The sequence below is a fragment of the Sminthopsis crassicaudata genome, chromosome 2 (assembly GCF_048593235.1).
Source record: "Sminthopsis crassicaudata isolate SCR6 chromosome 2, ASM4859323v1, whole genome shotgun sequence".
Classification (NCBI taxonomy): Eukaryota; Metazoa; Chordata; class Mammalia; order Dasyuromorphia; family Dasyuridae; genus Sminthopsis; species Sminthopsis crassicaudata.
The window spans coordinates 592,504,560-592,525,745 of record NC_133618.1 but is presented as its reverse complement, the minus strand read 5'-3'; the positions used below and the strand labels follow the sequence as shown (position 1 = coordinate 592,525,745).

At 32.9% G+C, this 21,186-nt stretch overlaps 1 protein-coding gene across 3 annotated transcripts in view; it reads right to left on the bottom strand.

Annotated features, from left to right (window-relative positions):
• ATRNL1 (attractin like 1) overlaps positions 1 to 21,186 on the bottom strand; it is a 1,155,405-nt gene that overhangs the window by 271,309 nt on the left and 862,910 nt on the right. For all 3 annotated transcript variants that reach the window (XM_074295693.1, XM_074295689.1, XM_074295690.1), the window contains one exon: positions 13,411 to 13,518. In XM_074295693.1, coding sequence (XP_074151794.1) covers positions 13,411 to 13,518 — 108 coding nt within the window. The remainder of the gene's footprint in view (positions 1 to 13,410; positions 13,519 to 21,186) is intronic.

Genomic DNA, 21,186 nt, shown 5'->3' with positions numbered 1-21,186 from the left:
GCCTTTTGGCACTTGCAATCTAGCTGAGGAAATAACGCATATAATACAGATAAGTATAATTTGCTGTTGTTTGGTTGTTTTTCAGCCAAGTCCAACTCTTGTTTGTGGTTTTCTTGGCAAAGATACCATCAAGGTTTGCCATTTCTTTCTCTAGCTCATTTTACAGATGAAGAAACTGAAACAAACTCAGCTAAGTGATTTGCCCTGAATAAAATAGTTAGTAAGTGTTTGAAGTTAAGCTTGGACTTGAGATGATTTTTTCTGACTCCAGGTCTATCACTGTAAATATTGTGCTATCTCGCTGCCCAGAGAAGAATAATATTGAGTAGAATATGATGAATGTAACCAAGGAGTGTAAAGTATTACAAGATTAAGTAATGGAAGAATCACTTACCAATCTTGTCAATATTAATTTTCATTATGTTTCAATGTCAAATATTCAATAATTAATTTTCACTCAAACATTGAATGAGAATACAAAAAGGATTAATGCCAAAATGTACATAGGTAATTCAGAAGCTACTACATTGGGGTGCAACCTAGTATTTTTTTTGGCTGATATAGACAAATTCTATCTACACTATTGAGTACTTTTCCCAACTCAACAAATTATTTCTTTTATCTGAGGAGAAAAAAAAAAGAGAGAGATTTAGGCTTTGTCCACCTAGAGCTGGCAATGCTGCCAGCAAAAGCTGCTAAATTACATTTATTACTTTCTAACAATGGAATGATGGTCTTACCTTACAAACTCATTTTGTACTTTCAAAGATGCTCTATAAAGACAGCATTGTTTCAGCAGAGAAATGAACATGATCTTTAACTTCTCACTGTCAATGGATAGGTAAGATGGCTAAGGGTTATCAAGATATGAGACTTGACATGCAAATATTACTTGCTTACTCTGAGAAGATGGAGAGATGTTAATTCTCACATTTTCTTCATTCATTCTATTTTAACATTTTCCATTAGCTATAGTATTCAATTTAAATAGTTTTTAAAACTTTAAAAAACATAAATTTATAACAATCAAGTGAGGACCAAATCTATGTTTATATTTCTAACTTATAAAACCTTACTAAAGTTAAATGCATATATGTATACATTTATGCATATATCTTTAGCTATGCATTCAGTGAATCCTGCAATTATCTAATGAAATGAGATGTTGGCAGAATTTTACTCATTAATTCTAGTAAACCTAGGACATTTACAATGTCATTTATTTTAAAATTTAGGCACAGAAATTTTCTTGTGCTTGAAAATAATTGGATTATTCATTCCAATTCCATTAATTTAGAAATAAGCACAATACATTAATTTAATTAATAAGCTGCATTCATACCATACTGATGCTGGTAAAACACCTTTCCTTAATCTAACCTAATTGGTCCAATCAAGCATGTTATTCCTTGGTGATTCTGTTCATTTTATTAATCCTACATTTCTTAGCAAGCTATTTGAAAACCATATGGGCTAAATAGTCTTAGAGAAGTAGGAAAGCCACTCTAATAATTCTAAATAAGAGCCAATTAGTATTCCAAGATTCAACATATTCATTTTGTGAATTCAGTATGTATATTGTTCGATAGGTATATTTTGTTTTAAGCTCTAAAAATGATGTTAAATGAAACATATTTAAAAATTGAGAAATCTTAATTTTCTAGAATATGTTTTACAATTCTGAGAGTTTTGATCACATATTAAGACATTTACTACATTTGAAAAAAATGCACAGTATTTCTAAACAGTGTTGTGTCGTAAGGATGACATAACATACTACCCAGCTTTATTTAATAGATGAATGATCTTGACAATTAAATCTCACTAAAAATCTGTCTGGACTTATACCCAAGCCTTGAGTCCAAATTTAGTTCTTTTTCCATTATGTTATACTTATCTCCTCATCTATAAAATCAAGGGTTTTAACTAGACTATCTCTGAGTATTTTCTCACTTCAAAAGGATTGCCATGTGAAAAACTGGCTTGGAAATAAAACTTAGATATATATTATTAGTGACCCCCAAAAATCATTCTGATAACCCTTAGCCATCTTACCTGTCCATCTACAGTGATAAGTTAAAGATAATGTTCATTCCTCTGCTGAAACAATACTGTCTTCATAGAGCATCTTTGAAAGTACAAAAGGACTTTGGAAAATAAAATGATATCCGAAAGTAATTTTTGCAGAGTTGCAAAAATCTGAAGGTGATTGAGACATTGGGGTCCTTGCAACTCTCAGAATTTCCAGGGTAAGGGGAAATGTTTATAATTTAGAGTTTGGGGCATCCAAAAATATGGATAACAAGAACTCTGAGATGTTGGCCACTCATTTATTAAATCAAGCCATGTGAAAACACCAGTCAAAATGTTTTAAAATAACCAAATTTACCTTAAATCTAGGTAACTTCTTAGCTATTATTAGAGATATAGAAAATGAATTATTACAATATTAAGATTTTAAAGATTAATCATAAACATTTTCTGAGATAGACCAAACATTGAGAATATAATATTCTGGGAACTAGTATGAGGTTGCCCTGCACTTTGAAATTATAGTTAAGAGTTGGATTCAGGGGCAGCTAGGTGGTGCAGTGGATTAGAGCACCAGCCCTGAAATCAGGAGGACCTGAGTTTTTAAATCTGGCCTCAGTCATTTAATACTTCCTAGCTGTATGACCCTGGGCAAGTCACTTAACTTCAGTTGTATCAACAAAAACAAACAAACAAACAAACAAACAAAAAATAGAGTTGGATTCTGGACACCTATGTTTGAATTTCTATTTTGCTACTCAATTCTTTTGTGATATTGGGAAACTTGGGAAAATCACATAATTTCTTCTAGCCTCAACTCCTCTCACATGTAAAATGAAAAAAGGCCTAGATGTCATCTAAGATTCCTTCCAGTTCTAACTCTTTTTTTGTATGTAATGGCAGTTGTTTCACTACACCCACTATATCTTTGGAGAAAAGTGGGATTGCCCCCTATGGGCCTCATATAAACTTAGAAAACCTCAAATTAATATTATCTCCATTTTATTTATTTTGTCAAACATTTATCACTTACATTTTAATCTGATTCAGACTTTACTCTATAGGCCACGAATTTACTACTGGTGGTCCAGTAGATAGAGAAATATCTTTAGAGCCAGGAAATTCTGAATCTAAGCATGTATCAGCTGGGTGATACCAGGCAAGTAAGCTCTCAGTGTTCTGTTTCTCACCCCAAATACAAAGGGAGACACTAAAACATAAGGAAGACTGGGTAATATGTGGAATTGTTTTTTAAAATGTGATATTATCTATGTTTTATGATATTTTTATTTTGTTAAATAATTTTATATGCATAAATATATGTATACATATATGTATATATTATTTTCATACACATATGCTTAAATACATATGTAATCTCATACCTACCCACATATATTTACTACTCCATTTTATTTTGCTTTAAGTTCCAATTAATGATATGGTCAGCATTTGGCCTGTGGGTGTCATATTCCACAATTCTGCTCTAGGCAACTGCTTAAGAATTTAAGACCTATGGTGAAGTTTTCTATGTACCTTGGAAGAGGAAGTTTTTCTTACAATGGAACTGCCTATACCAGTCCTTCTTCTCAACTACTACATGATGGTACTAGGGCCCACATAAAGTGGGCTAGTGCCTAAATGAGAACTTTTCAGATGAAAGAAACAAAAAAAAAATTTATTCCTTCTTCCAAGTACATGGCATTAGCAATAAGCAATTTAAGAGATGTTGCATGGAACAGTCCCTAAAGATTGGAAACATCCCCATGTATTTGTTTTATCAGACAGAGCAGTCATGAACTTACTTAGTTGTGAAATAATCAACTCATCAGAGCTGATGAACAGAAAAGGAAACATATTCCCATAGTCCACTTTGTCCCTTTCAATGCATTGAAATTGGGGATTGTTTCCTTTTGGTATTCATGTTCCCAGCATCTCCAGCAATGTCTACATTTCATAAGTTCTTAATAAATATGATGATTGATTCATTCCACCCTAACAGATCAGTTAGGAGATATAATTTTTTTTAATAATGGAAGCTTTCCAATCCAATCTAAATCAAATTCATAAGCATTTACTAAGTACCTATTACATGTAAAGCACTGTGTTGGATATACAAAAACAAAAAATGAAAAATTGTTTTTACATGAAAGAAATTCCTTTTCTCTGGGGGAAGGTTGTAACATATGAATATATAAGACTTTTTTAGGTAGACATAATTAATAATTAATTGGATCATGAAAATCTTCCCTTAGGAATCTTATGACATGTAAATTGAATTTTCAAGAAAGCTTTGGATTCCTAAAATTAAAAGTGAGGAAAGAGAAAGCTTGTGGAAAGACACAGAGGAAAAGGATAGAATCTGGAGATCAAGGAAGAGCAAATAGGCTAGTATGAGTGGAAGGTAATATGGTATAAGCCAGAAAAGGTAGGTAAGAAACAGAATGAAAAGATTTCAGGGCAAAGCCAGGGAGTTTGTATTTTATGCTAAAGGCAACAGGGAAGTAGTGCATTTGTTTTTTTTTTGTTTTTTTTTTTTTTTGAGCAAAAAAATGACATGGTCTAAGTGCTTTAGAAAGATTATTTTAGTGGTTATATAGAGAACTGATTAAAGAGAAAAGAGACACAGACCTGTGGAAGAGGAATGAATTTATATCCAAAGAAGAACTAGAGATCATTATTGATCACAAAATAGAAAACTTTGATTATATCAAATTGAAAAGTTTTTGTACAAACAAAACTAATACAGATAAGATTAGAAGGGAAACAATAAACTGGGAAAATATTTTTACAGTCAAAGGTTCCGATAAAGGCCTCATTTCCAAAATATATAGAGGATTGACTCTAATTTATAAGAAATCAAATCAATTTCCAATTGATAAATGGTCAAAGGATATGAACAGACAATTCTCAGATGAAGAAATGGAAACTATAACTAGTCATATGAAAAGATGCTCTAAGTCATTATTAATCAGAGAAATGCAAATTAAGACAACTCTGAGATACCACTACACACCTGTCAGATTGGCTAAAATGACAGGGAAAGATAATGCGCAATGTTGGAGGGGATGTAGGAAACTGATACATTGTTGGTAGAATTGTGAATACATCCAACCAACCATTCTGGAGATCAGTTTGGAACTATGCTCAAAAAGTTATCAAACTATGCATACCCTTTAACCCAGCAATGTTATTATTAGGTTTATATCCCAAAGAGATCTTAAAGAAAGGAAAGGGACCTGTATGTGCAAGAATGTTTGTGGCAGCCCTCCTTGTAGTGGCCAGAAACTGGAAACTACATGGATGCCCATCAGTTGAAGATTGGCTGAATAAATTGTGGTATATGAATGTTATGGAATATTATTGTTCTGTAAGAAATGACCAACAAGATGATTTCAGAAAGACTTGGAGAGACTTACACGAACTGATGCTGAGTGAAATGAGAAGGGCCAAGAGATCATTATATACTTCAACAATACTACATGATGATCAATTCTGATGGATGTGGCCATTTTCAACAATGAGATGAACCAAATCAGTTCCAATAGAGCAGTAATGAACTGAACCAGCTACACCCAGCAAAAGAACTCTGGGAGATGACTATGAACCACTACATAGAATTCCCAATCCCTCTATTTTTGTCCGCCTGCATTTTTTATTTCCTTCACAGGCTGATTGTACACTATTTCAAAGTCCGATTCTTTTTGTGCAGCAAAACAACTGTTTGGACATGTATACATATATTGTATTTAATTTATACTTTAACATATTTAGCATGTATTGGTCAGGGGCAGCTAGGTGGTGCAGTGGATAGAGCACCAGCCCTGAATTCAGGAGGACCCAAGTTCAAATCTGGTCTCAGACACTTAATACTTCCTAGCTGTGTGACCCTGAGCAAGTCATTTAACCCCAGCCTCAAAAAGAAAAAATGTATTGGTCAACCTACCATCTGGGGGTGGAGGAAAGAGGAAAAATTAGAACAAAAGGTTCACATTTTACACATCTTTTTTTTTTTTTTTTTTGGTCATGCATTTACTACCAATAGTTTATTTATTTTCAAATGAAGCTTACATATAAACAGAAAGTATATCATTTGAGCGGCCTAGTCCTGTTAATGTTACAGATGTTTCTTAATCTATTTCAAAATCCCAAATTAATCATGATCTTTCATCCTTTGCTCTTCTGATTTTCTATAGTATTTCTATCTGTCTCAAATATCATTTGGTACTTGGTCATAAACTTATACTCCTATAATTAGAATTTTCAGGAATAAATATCTTATAAACTCAGAGTACAAATTATTTGAGGGCAGGGTCACGTCTTCTATTTCATGTAGCTTTTTAAATTTCAGTTTAGTGATTTTTTTATAATAGATATATCTGTTATTTGTCTGAATAATTCCCAGAATCAAATTGGTATGAATATTCATTTGATCTATAATATTATATTAAGGTACTAATATAGGGATTTTATTTTACTTAGGGCCTATAAACCATACATACACACATGTATATATGTACTACATATATAGATGCACATACCCACACTAATATATAGATACACATTTTTTCAAGAATATTTCAATATAATTAGTTTTCTTTGTAACCTATGTATTTAATTTTATGTGTTTTAAAACATTAATTTGAGAAGGGGTAGATTAGTTTTTCTTGACTTCCAAAGATGTCCATGATAGCAAAAAGATTAATACCTAGTAGTAATACCAGTAGATGAAGTCAAAGTTTTGCTGAACAATCAAAAAAGAACTTTTATTGTTATTTCAAAAATTAAAAAAAGGAAGAAACTTAGAAAAAGGCATCACTGGTCAGGTAGTTGATTTAGTCATAAGAACCATTAATCCAAGGGGATGATGGACTAGAAACAAAATGAGAGAACAAAGATTGTGGCCAATAGTGGCAGACCCCAGTGCATGCTGTTCTGGGAGCCAAGCCAATAACACTCTTAGCAGGAGAACTGTTGGTTTCTTTCTCTGGCAAAGATATTAACAATCTGTCTGTCACCTTGGGAGAGAGGTTTCTTATAAAAACAGCCCAGGTTGAACTGTCCTAATATACTAGGCAATTGATCTCAATGTGATATCAAAATTACTGCTGTTGGGTACACCAAAGAAAAGGTAGAATACAAATGAGAAGCTTTTCTGGTCCAAGGATGGGGATGCATTATTCATTGGCACTTCCTCCTGATCAACCTCCTTCCAAACCTGAGATATTTTCCTGCAACTAAAATTTCTAAGTGAAAGGAAAAAAAAGGGGAGGGGGATCAGATGAAGATAGAAATGGATATTGTGATTAATTAGTTATGGATTTATTTAGTATTTTGTGTGAAGTAAAAGTAAGACTTAGAGAAGTGAAAAGACAAGAATAAGGTCTCACACACTTTGCAACATGCTGTCACTAAAAAGATTTAAAATGAAAAAAAACTGGTAAAAAGATTTTTAAAATTTGTCTTTGAGGGGTGGGAAAGAGGGAGAGAATTGAAACAACACGAAATGTTAATAGGACATGAATACATTTTCCTTTTGGTTAAAATAAAATATGCTGCAATTGCAGCTTTGAAAATTGCTCATTATATGAGTTAAATTAAATCTCCAAATAAACCCTGTTTAAACTAGGTTAGCTTTTAAAGCAAGTTAGAATACATTATTAGGATGGGAAAATTGTAAAAGTGACTTTTAAGATGAACTTCAAATATAAAAATAACAGAAAGCTCATGTGCCGAGTTTATTGCAGTTGAGTAAATCACTCTGATTTCTTTATGGCAATTTACGATATGGTGACATCCACTGGCATTGTCTAAGATACTAAGGCATAGCCAATAACTTTCCCATTGAAAGTGCTTGCTGAAGACTTACAATCATCAAGGCCTGTTTGAGTACTTCAATCAAAAAGTACTACATGAACTTTAATTGACTACTGCCTAACAGTGACAACAGCATTACAGCATTGTAAAGCCTGAGGGTCCTAGTAATTTTTAACTGGTTAGAGTTGAAGACATCTTGAGCTTTTGAAAACACGGGGTCCACAAAATGACTCCCCATTTCAGTATGGTATCATGTTGGCATGAACAGAATAATGGCAAAAGCCCATAATAGTTAGGAAGCCTCAGTCCTATGAAACATATTGAATTATAATGTGGGGGGAGCTAAATTGGGAAACAGAAATTGAATTCTAATTTGTAACGTGCTCTCCTGGCAGTTACAATTACTATTCTGTCCTAGACCCACCAGAGCACCTTTGACCACTGTCCTTTGCAGTGTGAGCTCTACCCGGCTCGCCTCCTCTGAGGCCTTCTAAGGTCTCTGGCCACAATCTCTTGAATCTATAGCTTAGTAACCGGTAGCGCACTCAAGAACAGCCACGTGTAATCTTAAAAGCCTTTATTATACCTACTCCCATAATGCCCTAACTGATGCCCTGACTTGTTGGTTCCCGAGTGAACACCTGGTCAGAAGACCCATGTGTTCACTACCAAAATCCTTACCTCTTTCGGCTACCCATCTTGGCTTGGCCACCCAGGCTAGGAGCCAAGGTGAACAGCACGAGGTTAAAGAGGGCGGTTGCTGCCTGCAGTGGGCTTATATAGGGCCTGTGAGGTCACACACACAGCCAATCAGCGAGAGAGTCACCCATTACAAAACTATCTCAATATGGCCAGGATCCCGCCCAAGGGCAGTCCTAATATCCACAGAAATTACTTCTGGGCCTCAATCCCGATGCACTGTGTCCGCCCATTTAAAGGGCCCTTACACTAATTTATGCTCTGACACTGTTTATATGACTTTAGGAAAATAATAAACTTTTTTTGCACCTCACTTAAACCACCTGTAAAATGAGGAGGAAAGACATGATGATTTCAAGAGTCCCTACATGTTCTAAATATAGGATTCTAGACCAGGCTCTCTAACTAACTCTACTGTCTTGAGAGACTGGTTTGATTTATCTGTGTTTTTTTTCCCCAAAAAAACAGAAATAATAAAATCTGATTTGACTTACTGAGTATGATGGGCAGATTACAAGAGATGACAAAAAGGCTTAGAAAACAATCACCTCCATGCATATGTCTCTTCAAACTCATCTTTGGCCTTGTTCTGACTCCCAAACCTCTGAGCCTAGTTAGAAATTACTTCCTGTTATCTATCTTCACATGAATTTCCTGCCAGAAATCTCAAATTCAAAATGTTTCAAAGTTAATTTATATCTTTTCCACTCTCCCACCTTCTCCCCCCAAACATGCTAATCCTCTTGGCTTAACTACTTCTGTTATTGGCAAAAGACCTTCCCATCCATTTGAAACCAACCATCTCCTTTCCCAGCTTCCATCATGTGCAATGAATAATCATGTCTTCTCTATTCTGTTTTTTTCACGATCATTGACATATTTTACTAGACTGGTTGGAATATCAAGTCCAAATATGACTAGATTTGTATAAAGTACAATCTACAATAGTTATTCTAAATTATACACACATACACATATGCATATATTCACATGTAAATATATATGTTTAGAATATATACATGTGTTTGTGTATATGTATGTATATATACTTTAATTTTAGATACATTCTTTATATTCACTGTGTTCTGAAAAAAATTTGCTTTTATGAAGAAAAATTATTTTTCTTCAGTATTATAAAGTATGAGCCATTGCCCTTTGTACACAAATGACTTGCTTGCTGAAAGGGAACAGAGAATTAAATTTTAGATAAAGAAACAAAAAAATAGCATCAGCTTGTGAAGGAAGTAAAATGCCAATCCCTTTGTATATAAACAATTTGGTTGCTGAAAGAGGCAAAAAGAAAAAAAAATTACATGAAAAACTGATAAAAGTCCATGTGTTATAAAATTTTTCTTTTAAAATATAAGAAGAGGCAGAATATTTAGAGGAGTGGATCAAATTTCCCTTCACATGAATATAGAGTATCTAAGGATTAATAGGGTACTAAGGCCACGGAATATTATGGTCCCTCATATCATTTGCATTTGTCTGGGTTGATTTTGAGAAGTTACAACTTACAAACTGGTTTGGACACTGGAAAGATTAAATAACCAGTCTGGTTTCATAACTGAAAAGCAGATTTCATGAGTTTGACCTCCAAAGGGAAAGATGAGTCACTGACTATGAGAAGGAATTAATTGGAGCCATTAGAGACAGTTAATAAGTTAGAAGGGTGGGATACAGAAAACAACAGGAGCAATCAAGGAGTCAATCACAGTTAAGTGTGAAAGGCTGCTGTCCAGGGGGCCCTGCTGATTGGGAGGTTTTGCTTTATTGATAGGCTAAGGATTGGGAGCCTGCTCATAGTTAGACAGCTGAGCTCTCCTACAGTTTGAGCTATTGCCTCTTCAACCCTATCTCTAGATGATGCCTTTCTGAGGTTTGGAGAGTAGGGCAGTTAACAGTAATATCTTAATATTGTATATTTTATAATGTATCATAGCAGTAACAAGAGGGTGAGGAACATGATTCCTAGCAGGGAAAAGTTTCTTGAAGTGTGCTATCAGTTTCCATCCTAAGAGTTTTCCCCCTCTGTTTTGCCCTTTCACAGGTAGGGTTCTAGTATGGAAGGTACAAGAGAATTAGAAGAAAATTAAGTTATTCAGAACTGATTACTCTGTGTCTGAATCTCTGGTTCTTTGAATTTTGTTTTCCTCTTTCTTATTCCCCTCATTCACATATTACCATATTATTTTTTAATGTACTCTGGTTACCTTGATATTGATAATGATATTGACAAGAGAAAAGGGTCAAAGCACTTGACTAAGATGTAGTAGAATTGAGATTTAATATAACTCCCTCTCTGTACCTTAATTTCCATATCTGTAAATCTATGCTAATGCTAATTCTACATATGTATTTACACAAACACTTATCATGAGCATTATTTTGTGCTTTTGTATTTAAAAAGTAATGTCACATCAATTTTGGTTTTTTTCAATTTATGATTATCAGTTTTTATTTTTTATTATAGCTTTTTATTTACAGGATATATGCATGGGTAATTTTTCAGCATTGACAGTTGCCAAACCTTTTGTCCCAATTTTTCCCCTCCTTCCCCCCATCCTCCCTCCAAATGGCAGGTAGACCAATACATGTTAAATATGTTAAAGTATAGGTCACATCAATTTTGTACCATAGATAGAGCAGGTGTTATTGTCAGATGGAACGGAGGTTCAGATGAGTCTTGTGATTTGTTCATGGTCACACAGCTATAAATATCAAAATTATGACTCCAACTTTAAACTCAATGGCTAGGGATCTTTTTATCAAACTTTTCCACATTTATATTAGAAGGATAGCATTCCCAAAGCTTGTTTTATCCTATTTATTAAGCACCATTGATTAAGAAATTTTGTGATAACTCTGAGTACCAACTCATATCTATCATATTGGCTAAGATGACAGGAAAAGATAATGATAAATGTTAGAAGGGATGTGGGAAAACTGGGACAGTAATGCTTTTTTGGTGGAACTGTGAAATGATCCAATCATTCTGGAGAGCAATCTGGAACTTTGAGGATAGCCTCAAAGGGCTATCAAATTGGGAATACCCTATGATCTAGCAGTACAACTACTAGATCTGTATTCCAAGGAAATCATAATGGAGGGAAAATGACACACATGTGCAAAAATATTTGTAGTAGCTCTTTTTGTATTGGCAAAGAATTGGAAAATGAGTAGATTCCCAGTCAATTGGGGAGTGGCTGAATAAATTGTGGTTTATGAAGGTAATAGAATATTATTGTTCTATAAAAAATGATAACCATGCTGATTTTAGAAATGCCTGGAAAAAATTTACAGGAACCGATGCTGGGTGAAATAAGCAGAACCAGGAATACACAGTACACAATAACAGCAAGAATGTGCGATGATCAACTATAAAAGATTTGGTTCTTCTCAGTGGTTCAGTGATTCAAAGCAACCCCAATAGACTTTGGATAGAAAATCCCATCTGCATCCAGAAAAAGAACTATGGAAATTGAATGTTAATCAACACATATTATGTTCACTTATTTTTTCTGTTTTTAAAAAATATCTTCCATGGTTTTTCCTCTTTGCTCTGATTTTTCTCTCCCAACATGATTTATAAAGCAATATGTATTAAAATAAATAAATTAAAATTTAAAAAAATTTGTGATGAACCTATGTAAAATAAATTTCCCCTCCCAAATAAGTTTTTTGTCTATTATGTCCCAATTTTTGCTCACTTAAATGAAGGACAGTCCAACTGTAAACTTTGCAATCTATTCCTAGCTTATGGGGTGGGCAGAGCATATGAAGGCATAGCATATCATCTTTAACATGAGATCTTTAGCAACAGAAAAATGAATAAATCTAAAGAAGAAAAATTCACATGTTCTTCAAGAAATTGGTCTATGTGACTTAGGGCTGACTTAATGATTTATATTCAAAGTATCAAAATAAAATTAGAATTAGAATTATGCTTAAAAATGTAGAAAGTTATAATTCTATTTTCATTTTTGACATCTCCTAAAATTTAAGTTTCTAAAACAATGTCTCCCTTGTTACCATATTTTCTTAAGGAAAGGCAGTGTTAAAAGTATTAAAACAGGAATTTAACAAATGACAGGAAAAATTCTAAAAAAATCAAATATGTCTATTGTGGCAAGACCCCCAATTAAAAAATTAACCATGTTTAATAATCATAAATAAAGAATAATATAATGCAATTAATTACAATGCATTAATATACTTTGATTAATCATTAATCACAGCTTGTAAATTTCCCTTCCACTTTTTGTTCCCATGCTCATAAACCATTTCATGCATTATTACACGATGCTGATACCACAATGACTTGCATATAATGATTTCTATTTCACTGTACAGTATTTATGCATTTGCAATAAAAAATGTAATAACACAGTCATTAACCACAAATGAAAATATTCACCATATTCTATACTCCTTAAAACAATGAAACTACATAATTAAAATACAACACATGCCCTCTTTTTCCAGAAAACTTTGTTAATTAAGATAGATGTGATCTATTAACTAGGGGGCAATGTGTCCTCTAAGGAGCAAAGATATGAAGTTTGTTGCCTAACTCTGTCATACCTTTGTCTGAAATTCCTTCAGCTCCTATCTGTCAATGAAAGGCAGCCAGGTGATCAGACTGTCACTCCAGCCTAAGCTAATAGATTCTCCAGTGGCTTTTGTCACAGCTCATGTCATGCTATTAAAACTCTGTGCCTTGAAAATGGCATAACATATGTAGCAGAGTCTTGTCAAGTAGAGGTAATCAGACTCTGCTTGGTTTCAGAAGCAGATGTAGATGAGAGAAGCAATATAAATATGCAAATCATTACAGTCCCCTTTCAGCACCACTGTTCCTACCTCTAATGTCCCTCGTAGAAAGTCGGTCTGCTCAGTTCCCACTTCTACTGCTACGTCAACAGAAGCAAAGGGGCGGCTGGCCATCTGCTGTCTTTCTCGAAGCAGTTGCTGGAGGGGGTTAAAATAGTTTGTTTTAAAATAGATGTGTTTTTACACATGCATTATATCCAACAATAAAAGTACAGGTATTAGACATATCCATATTCATACTCATATCCTTAAAGATGAGAGCTGTCTTTCCCTTGGGTCCTGAGTTACATGTACATAAAGCATTCAAATTCACAATACTTACAAAGGGACTTGCAACTGAAATGCATTCCCAAGACTAAGTGAATTACCTCTCTTTTCTTGCTTTCCCATTTTTTTTTTTTTTAATGTTGGCTTATTTATTTATTTATTTATTTATTTATTTTTGAGCTTATGGTAGTATATGATATAAAAAACCTGATCTAAATTTAATTTCTACCAAATAGCTTTCTGGTTTTCCCCAAAGTTCTTGTCAAACAGAGAATCTTTCCCTGTTTGTTAATATGTGTTTTTTCCGCTAAGTCTAATGAAATATATTCAAAATCTATTTAAAACATCAGGTGATAGCTGCTGTCACCTAATTGCAGACTGCTTATATGATGATGAGGATATAGTATTTTTTCTTTAATCAAAACAAATCATGTTTTAAATAAAAATAAATAAAATTTAAAAGGTAAGAAAAAATAATGAAGTCTTGTCAAACTATCTGCTAAGAACAAGTCCTATAGACCTGCAACACTCTTAGTTTATTGTTGAAGTTATTAGTAATAGTGTTTGCTACTTGAATCATACCCTCTCTGTTCATGTTTTAAGTTGGACGATTATGTAAGTAGTGGAAATTTCATCTCAGGTCTTTGAAAAAAAGAAGCATCTTTCTTTTTCTTTTGACTCATAGCTTCAGATGAAATGAAAGCCAATAAGCTTGAAAGTGAGTTCCAATCAAGAACATGAAAGTAATTTATATTTTTGTCTTTACCTGTAATTATAATATTCATTAAGTCATGATAACAAAAAATGATGGGAAAGATTAGGTATTGCAAATTTTATCTCTTTCTTTCCCTGCAACTAATAAAAGGATTATTAAATATTTAAAGTGGATGAGCAGTGCAATTAAATGTTCCTTCAAATGAGAAGAATATCATATCACTGGGGAAAAGAGACTCCTTAAACAAAGAACCTGCTTCATTCTGCATAGAAATTTGGGACTATTCACACATCTTAAAAAATTAACTACTGTCCTTAAAAATCATTCTGAAATTTAAGCTGCAAGGAAAACCAATTAAATATCTTTTCATGAAAAAGCAAGTTTTAACATGCAAACAACATTTGTAACATATTGACTTTCATTTATACTTGTTTGCATTATTATCTATTTACTTCTAAATTTATGAATATTTTTGTACATAAATATATAAATGCATATGTATACATATACAGAAAGACACATTTATACATACACATATTCAACCATGTCTATAATATATGAAACACATGCAACCAATGATTCTCCTTGTACATAAACACTCCTATGTATGTGTGTGTGTGTATACATACATTTGTATAGTTAGTGTTTAGAAAGGCACCTTTGGAGGATACATGTGTGTTTGTATGTGTGTGGGTATCTCAGAGAGAAACATAAATGATGCAGTATATCATTGGACCTGGAGTCAGGAAAACAAGTTCCAATCTGACCTCAGACACTTACTAGTTTTATGTCCCTGGTTTAGTCACTGTTTCAGCTTCCTTATTTGTAAAATGGGGATAATCATAGGCTCTACCTCCAGTTATTATAAGACTCAAATAATTGGAAAGACTTTAGTACATAGTAAATGCTATAAAAATGCTTATTTTAACATTTATTATTTGTATTATTATCTTGGACACATTCTGACTAGTCACATAACATTTTGGTGCAATGAGAAATCTGACATTGTAACTTCAACTTTAACCAATTTTCTTCGTTAAAATTAATTTTCTGATAAGCAATTCCCTACACCAGTAAAGTGATGGACTTTATGGATATATGTATTCCTTATTACTGTGTACAATGGTATTTCTTTCCACCATCTTAATTCTATTATTTTTCTATAAAACTTTGCATGTCTTTTATAGACCTTATTTGCTTAATTAAATCAAAATATCGCATGTCTTTGATATACCAGTTGATTACATTGCAACTATTGGGCATTTAGGTTATTTCCAATCTTCCCAATAATATCATTATTCTAACTATGTTTGCATAGTTTGTTTTTCTGGGTTTTTTTTTTTCCATAGCATTCTCAGAATATATTCCATCATACTGGTAACAAGATATTTTAAGAATAATTCTCATAGCAATCTTTGAATGTAACCATATATAGCATTGTGAGGTTCCATTAAGAAAATCCCTTATGAGATACTAACAGAAAAAAGAAAATGCCTTATGATAGTTTAAATCAGGGGTTCTCAAACTATGGCTCACGGGCCATATGCGGCCCACTGAAGACGTTTATGCAGCCGCTGGGTTATGGCAAATGGGCTGAGGGGTGGAGACAGAGTGTGAGTTTTTATTTTTACTGTAGTCTGGCCCTCCAACAGTCTAAGGGATAGTGAACTGGCCCCCTATTTAAAAAATTTGAGGACCACTGGTTTAAATTTAATACTTTCGAAATGATGCTTTTGACAACATAGTAAATATATTTTGCAATTCTTTGTCTAAAAAATAACTTGAGAATTTTCAATCTTTTAAAAAGAACTAATATGGAACCATTCTGGGGATAACAGAAATATAAAAGGAACTACTAATAAAATAAATTTATGAGGTTGATCAAAGTAAAAAGAAAACATGATTCATTTATCATTCATTTCTCAAACTCTAGGTGCAAGAAAGGTCTCATATTCAAAATACAATCAGCAAGTTAGAAAAGCCAATTTCTAAAAATAAGCATATACTTATTTCCATCCAGAAATTCAAATGCCAAAAATATGATCCTAGTGAAGAAGACTTCCTTTCTCCCAGCTCTTTTGAAAATAATCTACTTGGCTATATCTGCGTACAGTTAGATAGTCTTCAGCAAGCTGTAAGTTTTAATCTTGTTCCTGACATTGATTTTTCTTCTATTGCCATAGGCAAATTATTTCACTTCCTCTCAATTTTCTCATGTTATAATGGGGAACATAATGTCTGCATCATATTGAGGAGTAAATATTTTAAAATTACTTTGGGTAGCACTTTTAAGATTAGAAAGTACTAGCAAGTGTCAAATTGATCAATGAAGCTTAAACTGATTCCCTTTAATACATCTATTTTATAGTCCTTAAAATTCATGATCTGCCTATGAAATCTCATTTATTAATATCTCGTCAGTAAAACCATAATTCTAAATCCATTGCTATCAACAAAGAATAGATTCTTTGTAATTGAATACACAACAGTGTTGGGGATGACTAGTATTACTTCCTGGATGTTTCTCATTCATTAAAATTTTCACTTTTAAGAGGGACTACAATATTAAAAGATATATATATATATATATATATATATATATATATTTAATCCTTTTTTCCCAAAATGGATTCAGCACAGTGCTATGAAAAGTGAATTGAATATGGAGTCAGAGGTCTTTCTCCTTTTATCTTGTATCACTTTGGATAATCACTTAATTTCTCTGGGTCTCTGTTTCCTCATCTGTAAAATAGGGTACTTGGTCTAAATGACTGCTAGGGTTCATTCCAGTTCTAGATTGATGGTTGTCAGTCAAATCAATTAATTAATCAATAAGCATTTACTCAATGCCTAACATATTCTAGTTATAGAGGTGTAAAAGAAAAACAAATGTTACCTGACTCCCTGACTATAGTAAAGATCTTGTTATGAAGACACAAAAACCCCACAATACCATGTAAAACTGTTATTATAAAACAAGATAGTATTGGGTAGAATAGTAAATGTTTGCAGTGAAATTTAGAATCTAGACCACTGAGTTTATCTGACACCAAAAGATTATATTAGTCAGAGAACTCTTTTTTTTTAAAATTCAATAATATTTTATTTTTTTCATTACATATAAAGATAACTTTCAACATTCATTTTTGTAAGATTTTATCTCCCTCCCTACTTTACCTGCCCCCCAAGACATCAAGCAATCTGGTATGTCATACATGTTAAATCATTTTAAGCACATTTCCTTATCAGTCATGTTGTAAAAAAAAAATCAGAAGGAAAGGAAAAACCATGAGAAAAGAATCAAACAAAAAGCTAAAAATAGCATATCTCAATCCACATTTAGTCCCATAGTTCTCTCTGTGGATGCAGATGGCATTGTCTACCCCAAGTCTTTCGCAATTCTCTTGAATCATCGTATTACTATGATCTAAGTTGATTTTAGTTGGTCATCATAGTTGATCATCACATAATCTTTCTGTACTATGTACAGTTTCCTAGTACCTACTCATTTGATTCAACATTAGTTCACAAAAGTCTTTCTAGACTTTTCTCAAAAGTCTAATCAGAGAATTCTTGCTAAAATATCTTAAACTTTCATCTTTGTAAAGAAGGTTCATAATAATCTTACTATTACTATGAAATAGTAATCTTTCTACTATTATGACTTTGCTTTATTATCATTATTGTATCATAGAATCTCAAGATTTAGAAGGAAGGAATTATATATATATATATATATATATTTATATATATATACACATATATACACACAGACAAGTATCACAATGGATAAAATTCTGGGCCCAGAATCGGGAAGACCTGAGTTGAAATCCAGTCTTAGATTCTTTCTAGCTATATGAGCCTAGACAAGTTGCTTAACCTGTATTTGCCTCAGTTTCCTCAATTATAAAATGGGGATAACAATATAATCTACCTCCCAGGATTGTTGTGAGGATCAAATGAGATAAAATTTGTAATGTTTAGTATAGTGTTTGAAAAAAAGTGGATCATCCTATTACTTGCTCTGCCTATCTGGATGGCCCATAGCAAGTATGGAAGGGAAAGCAAAGCAAAGGAGAAGAAAATTTTGCTGTTAATGGATTCAGGCTAGCCAGGGTGGTGGGTAAAGAGGAGTCAAAGTTGGAAAAGCATGAATGTTTGATAGAATGTATTATCTATTTATCTTTAAAAAACAACCTTTGATATTCTATTTTTCAAAAAGTAGGAAGAGATCCAGAATCTTTACTTGTGAAAATATCAAATTGCTTCACAAATGTGTGTCATTAGTTATAATGGGGTCTCAATAAAAGCAAAATCCTTTATAAGCACCTCGGAAAAATAGTTCTGAAAGTCATCACTAAAAAGGATAGCACTTATTTAAAAGCACTTTGTTTAAGATTTGACTTCTGTTCTGGCTTGGAAGAAGTCAGGGACTAAGAAGGGTTGTCCCTGGAATAATGACCCTATTTAAATTTTGTTTTCCCTCTAATTTTCTAAGTTTTATCTCATAAGGAAATTAAATAAGTTAACTCATCTTTGTCTTTATCCAAGACAATGACAAAAATGTGAAATACAGTATGAGAATTTTCTAAGACTTTCAAATCTAATGACTATCACTTATAACCCACCACCCACTTTATGTGGGACAGATTTGATAAAGCTAAAAATATCCTAGAAGTTTTTTCCTAGGGATTATAAAGTTTAAAAATGCATCAAAAACCTTTCAAGTATTGAAAAGATTTTTTTTTTATCATTGGTAAGTGAAGGCAGGAAGTATTTAAGAGAAAGGAAAATTAAGGAATGAATAGCTAATTAAGAAGATGGTATCTGAAAATATAATCTTGATTCCCAGATCAATTTAATAGGTAAAAAATGACAGATATTTAGTCAGGAAAAAAAGCACAGCTAATGAGAAACTGTAAAATGCATGAATAAATTGATCTATTTAACATATATATATATATATATATATGTATATATATATATATTTATTTTTTTTTTTTAATAAAGGAACTAAGCATTTATTAAGCATCTTCCTCCTTCTATTCCTTCTCCAAGCCCAGCTGCCCAGAATTTATTCTAACTATTTGCTCACATGGCTTGGGTGGGATGGGGATCACCCACTATATTTCTCCTGATGAAGCCCTTCGAACTACCACTGCTACCAATGGTACTCTAAGCCTTCATATTTCCCTTGCTCTGTGCCCTCCAGACCCTGGGGAGTGTGAGTTGACCTACTGGTATAATCCAGGGACTCATGGGCCTTGCCACTGACCTTGTTGCTGAACCAAAAGGCTTCAGGACTTTGATCTTTCCAGTAGATCAACTTCGTTTTGTATTCCCAAAGTAAATCTTGATAACATGCATAGCCTTGCTCTTTCTATTTCTATTCCAGTGTGTAACAGTACAACAACAAACCCCCCAAATTGTTAATTAATTGCTAATGAAGTAAAGATAACTCAAGGATTATTTTGATTTTAATTATTAATTTAAAATAAAAAGGTATCATTCTTAGCTACATGTTCAAACTTGGGTTACCATGAAGTTTATATATTATAGGGGAAGCTCTGTATGCATGCATTTTTGTCCACATCAGATTATATGTAGTATTCATTCAATTGTAAAGCAACTGTGGTAGCTAGGTATTTCTGTGGATAGAATGATAGACTTAGAGTCAATGGTAACCCAAGTTCAAATTTTGCTTCCAACTATCATCTGTATGTGCTAAGTTATTGAAACAATTTGCCACACTTTTTTTTCTACCTCAGTTTTCCCATCTTAAAATGGTATGAGCATATCCACACTTGCAAGGTTATAAGGATCAAATGAGATAAAGCATGTTAAACATGTAAGGTTTAAAGCAATATAGAGATGATGATTATTATATTATCATCATCATCATTTAAATGGAGTTAAATGGTGTCTAACCAATGGCTACACTGGCATGGTGATCACTAACATAGTCTGTTATATATTATATATTATATAAATAAACAAAGGACAAAGATGATATTTTATAGTTATAGATTTTAGTTTGGTTCCATAACTAACTTTCTGTGTAAAAGATGAGTGAAAGGCTTCTGAATTATGCATATGCTAATATGACAGATGCTATTTATTTATCTTGCTAGGCTGTAGTAAAGATTAATTAAATTATTCACAATATAAAGTCATCAGGCTACATTGATCTTTATTCAAGGTATTTGAGAAGAGTATATAAATCAAAATGTGAGGTAGTGGTTAGAGCACTGGAGTAAAAATCAAGAAGATGGGGCCCAATTGTGTCTGAGATCCCAGTTAATCTCTTAGGGTCTCAGTCACTTCATCTAGCAAATGGGGATAATTGCACCTCCTTCAGAGAGTGGTATACTATGTATAAAGAGCTTTTGCAAACTTAAAGAGCTATATAAACATTAAATACCATCATTATTATTATTATCCAACACTTCAGACACTTACTATGTGAACATAGATAAATCATAATCTCAAAGACAGCTCTCTTACACTCTTCCAGCCTCGAATACTGAATTACCACTTGTCTAGTATGTTATAATGGGACAATTTTTCATGAAGCTGAAAGAAATGACTGCTGAGGTCTCTTTCAGCTTTCTGATTCTGAGATTTGGGGATAAACTGCAGGAGAAAAAAATGCTTATCTGTGAATTTCCTGAGCTAGTCTCTCATATAAATTCATATGTGTATATGTATACTACATATATAGACATATGTACATATAAACATTCTGGAGAAAGGTTAGGGGAAATGAGATGCTGTTTTAAAGAAAATGCATATAGAAAAAGAACTTCATAGGCTTTTTTTCAGAT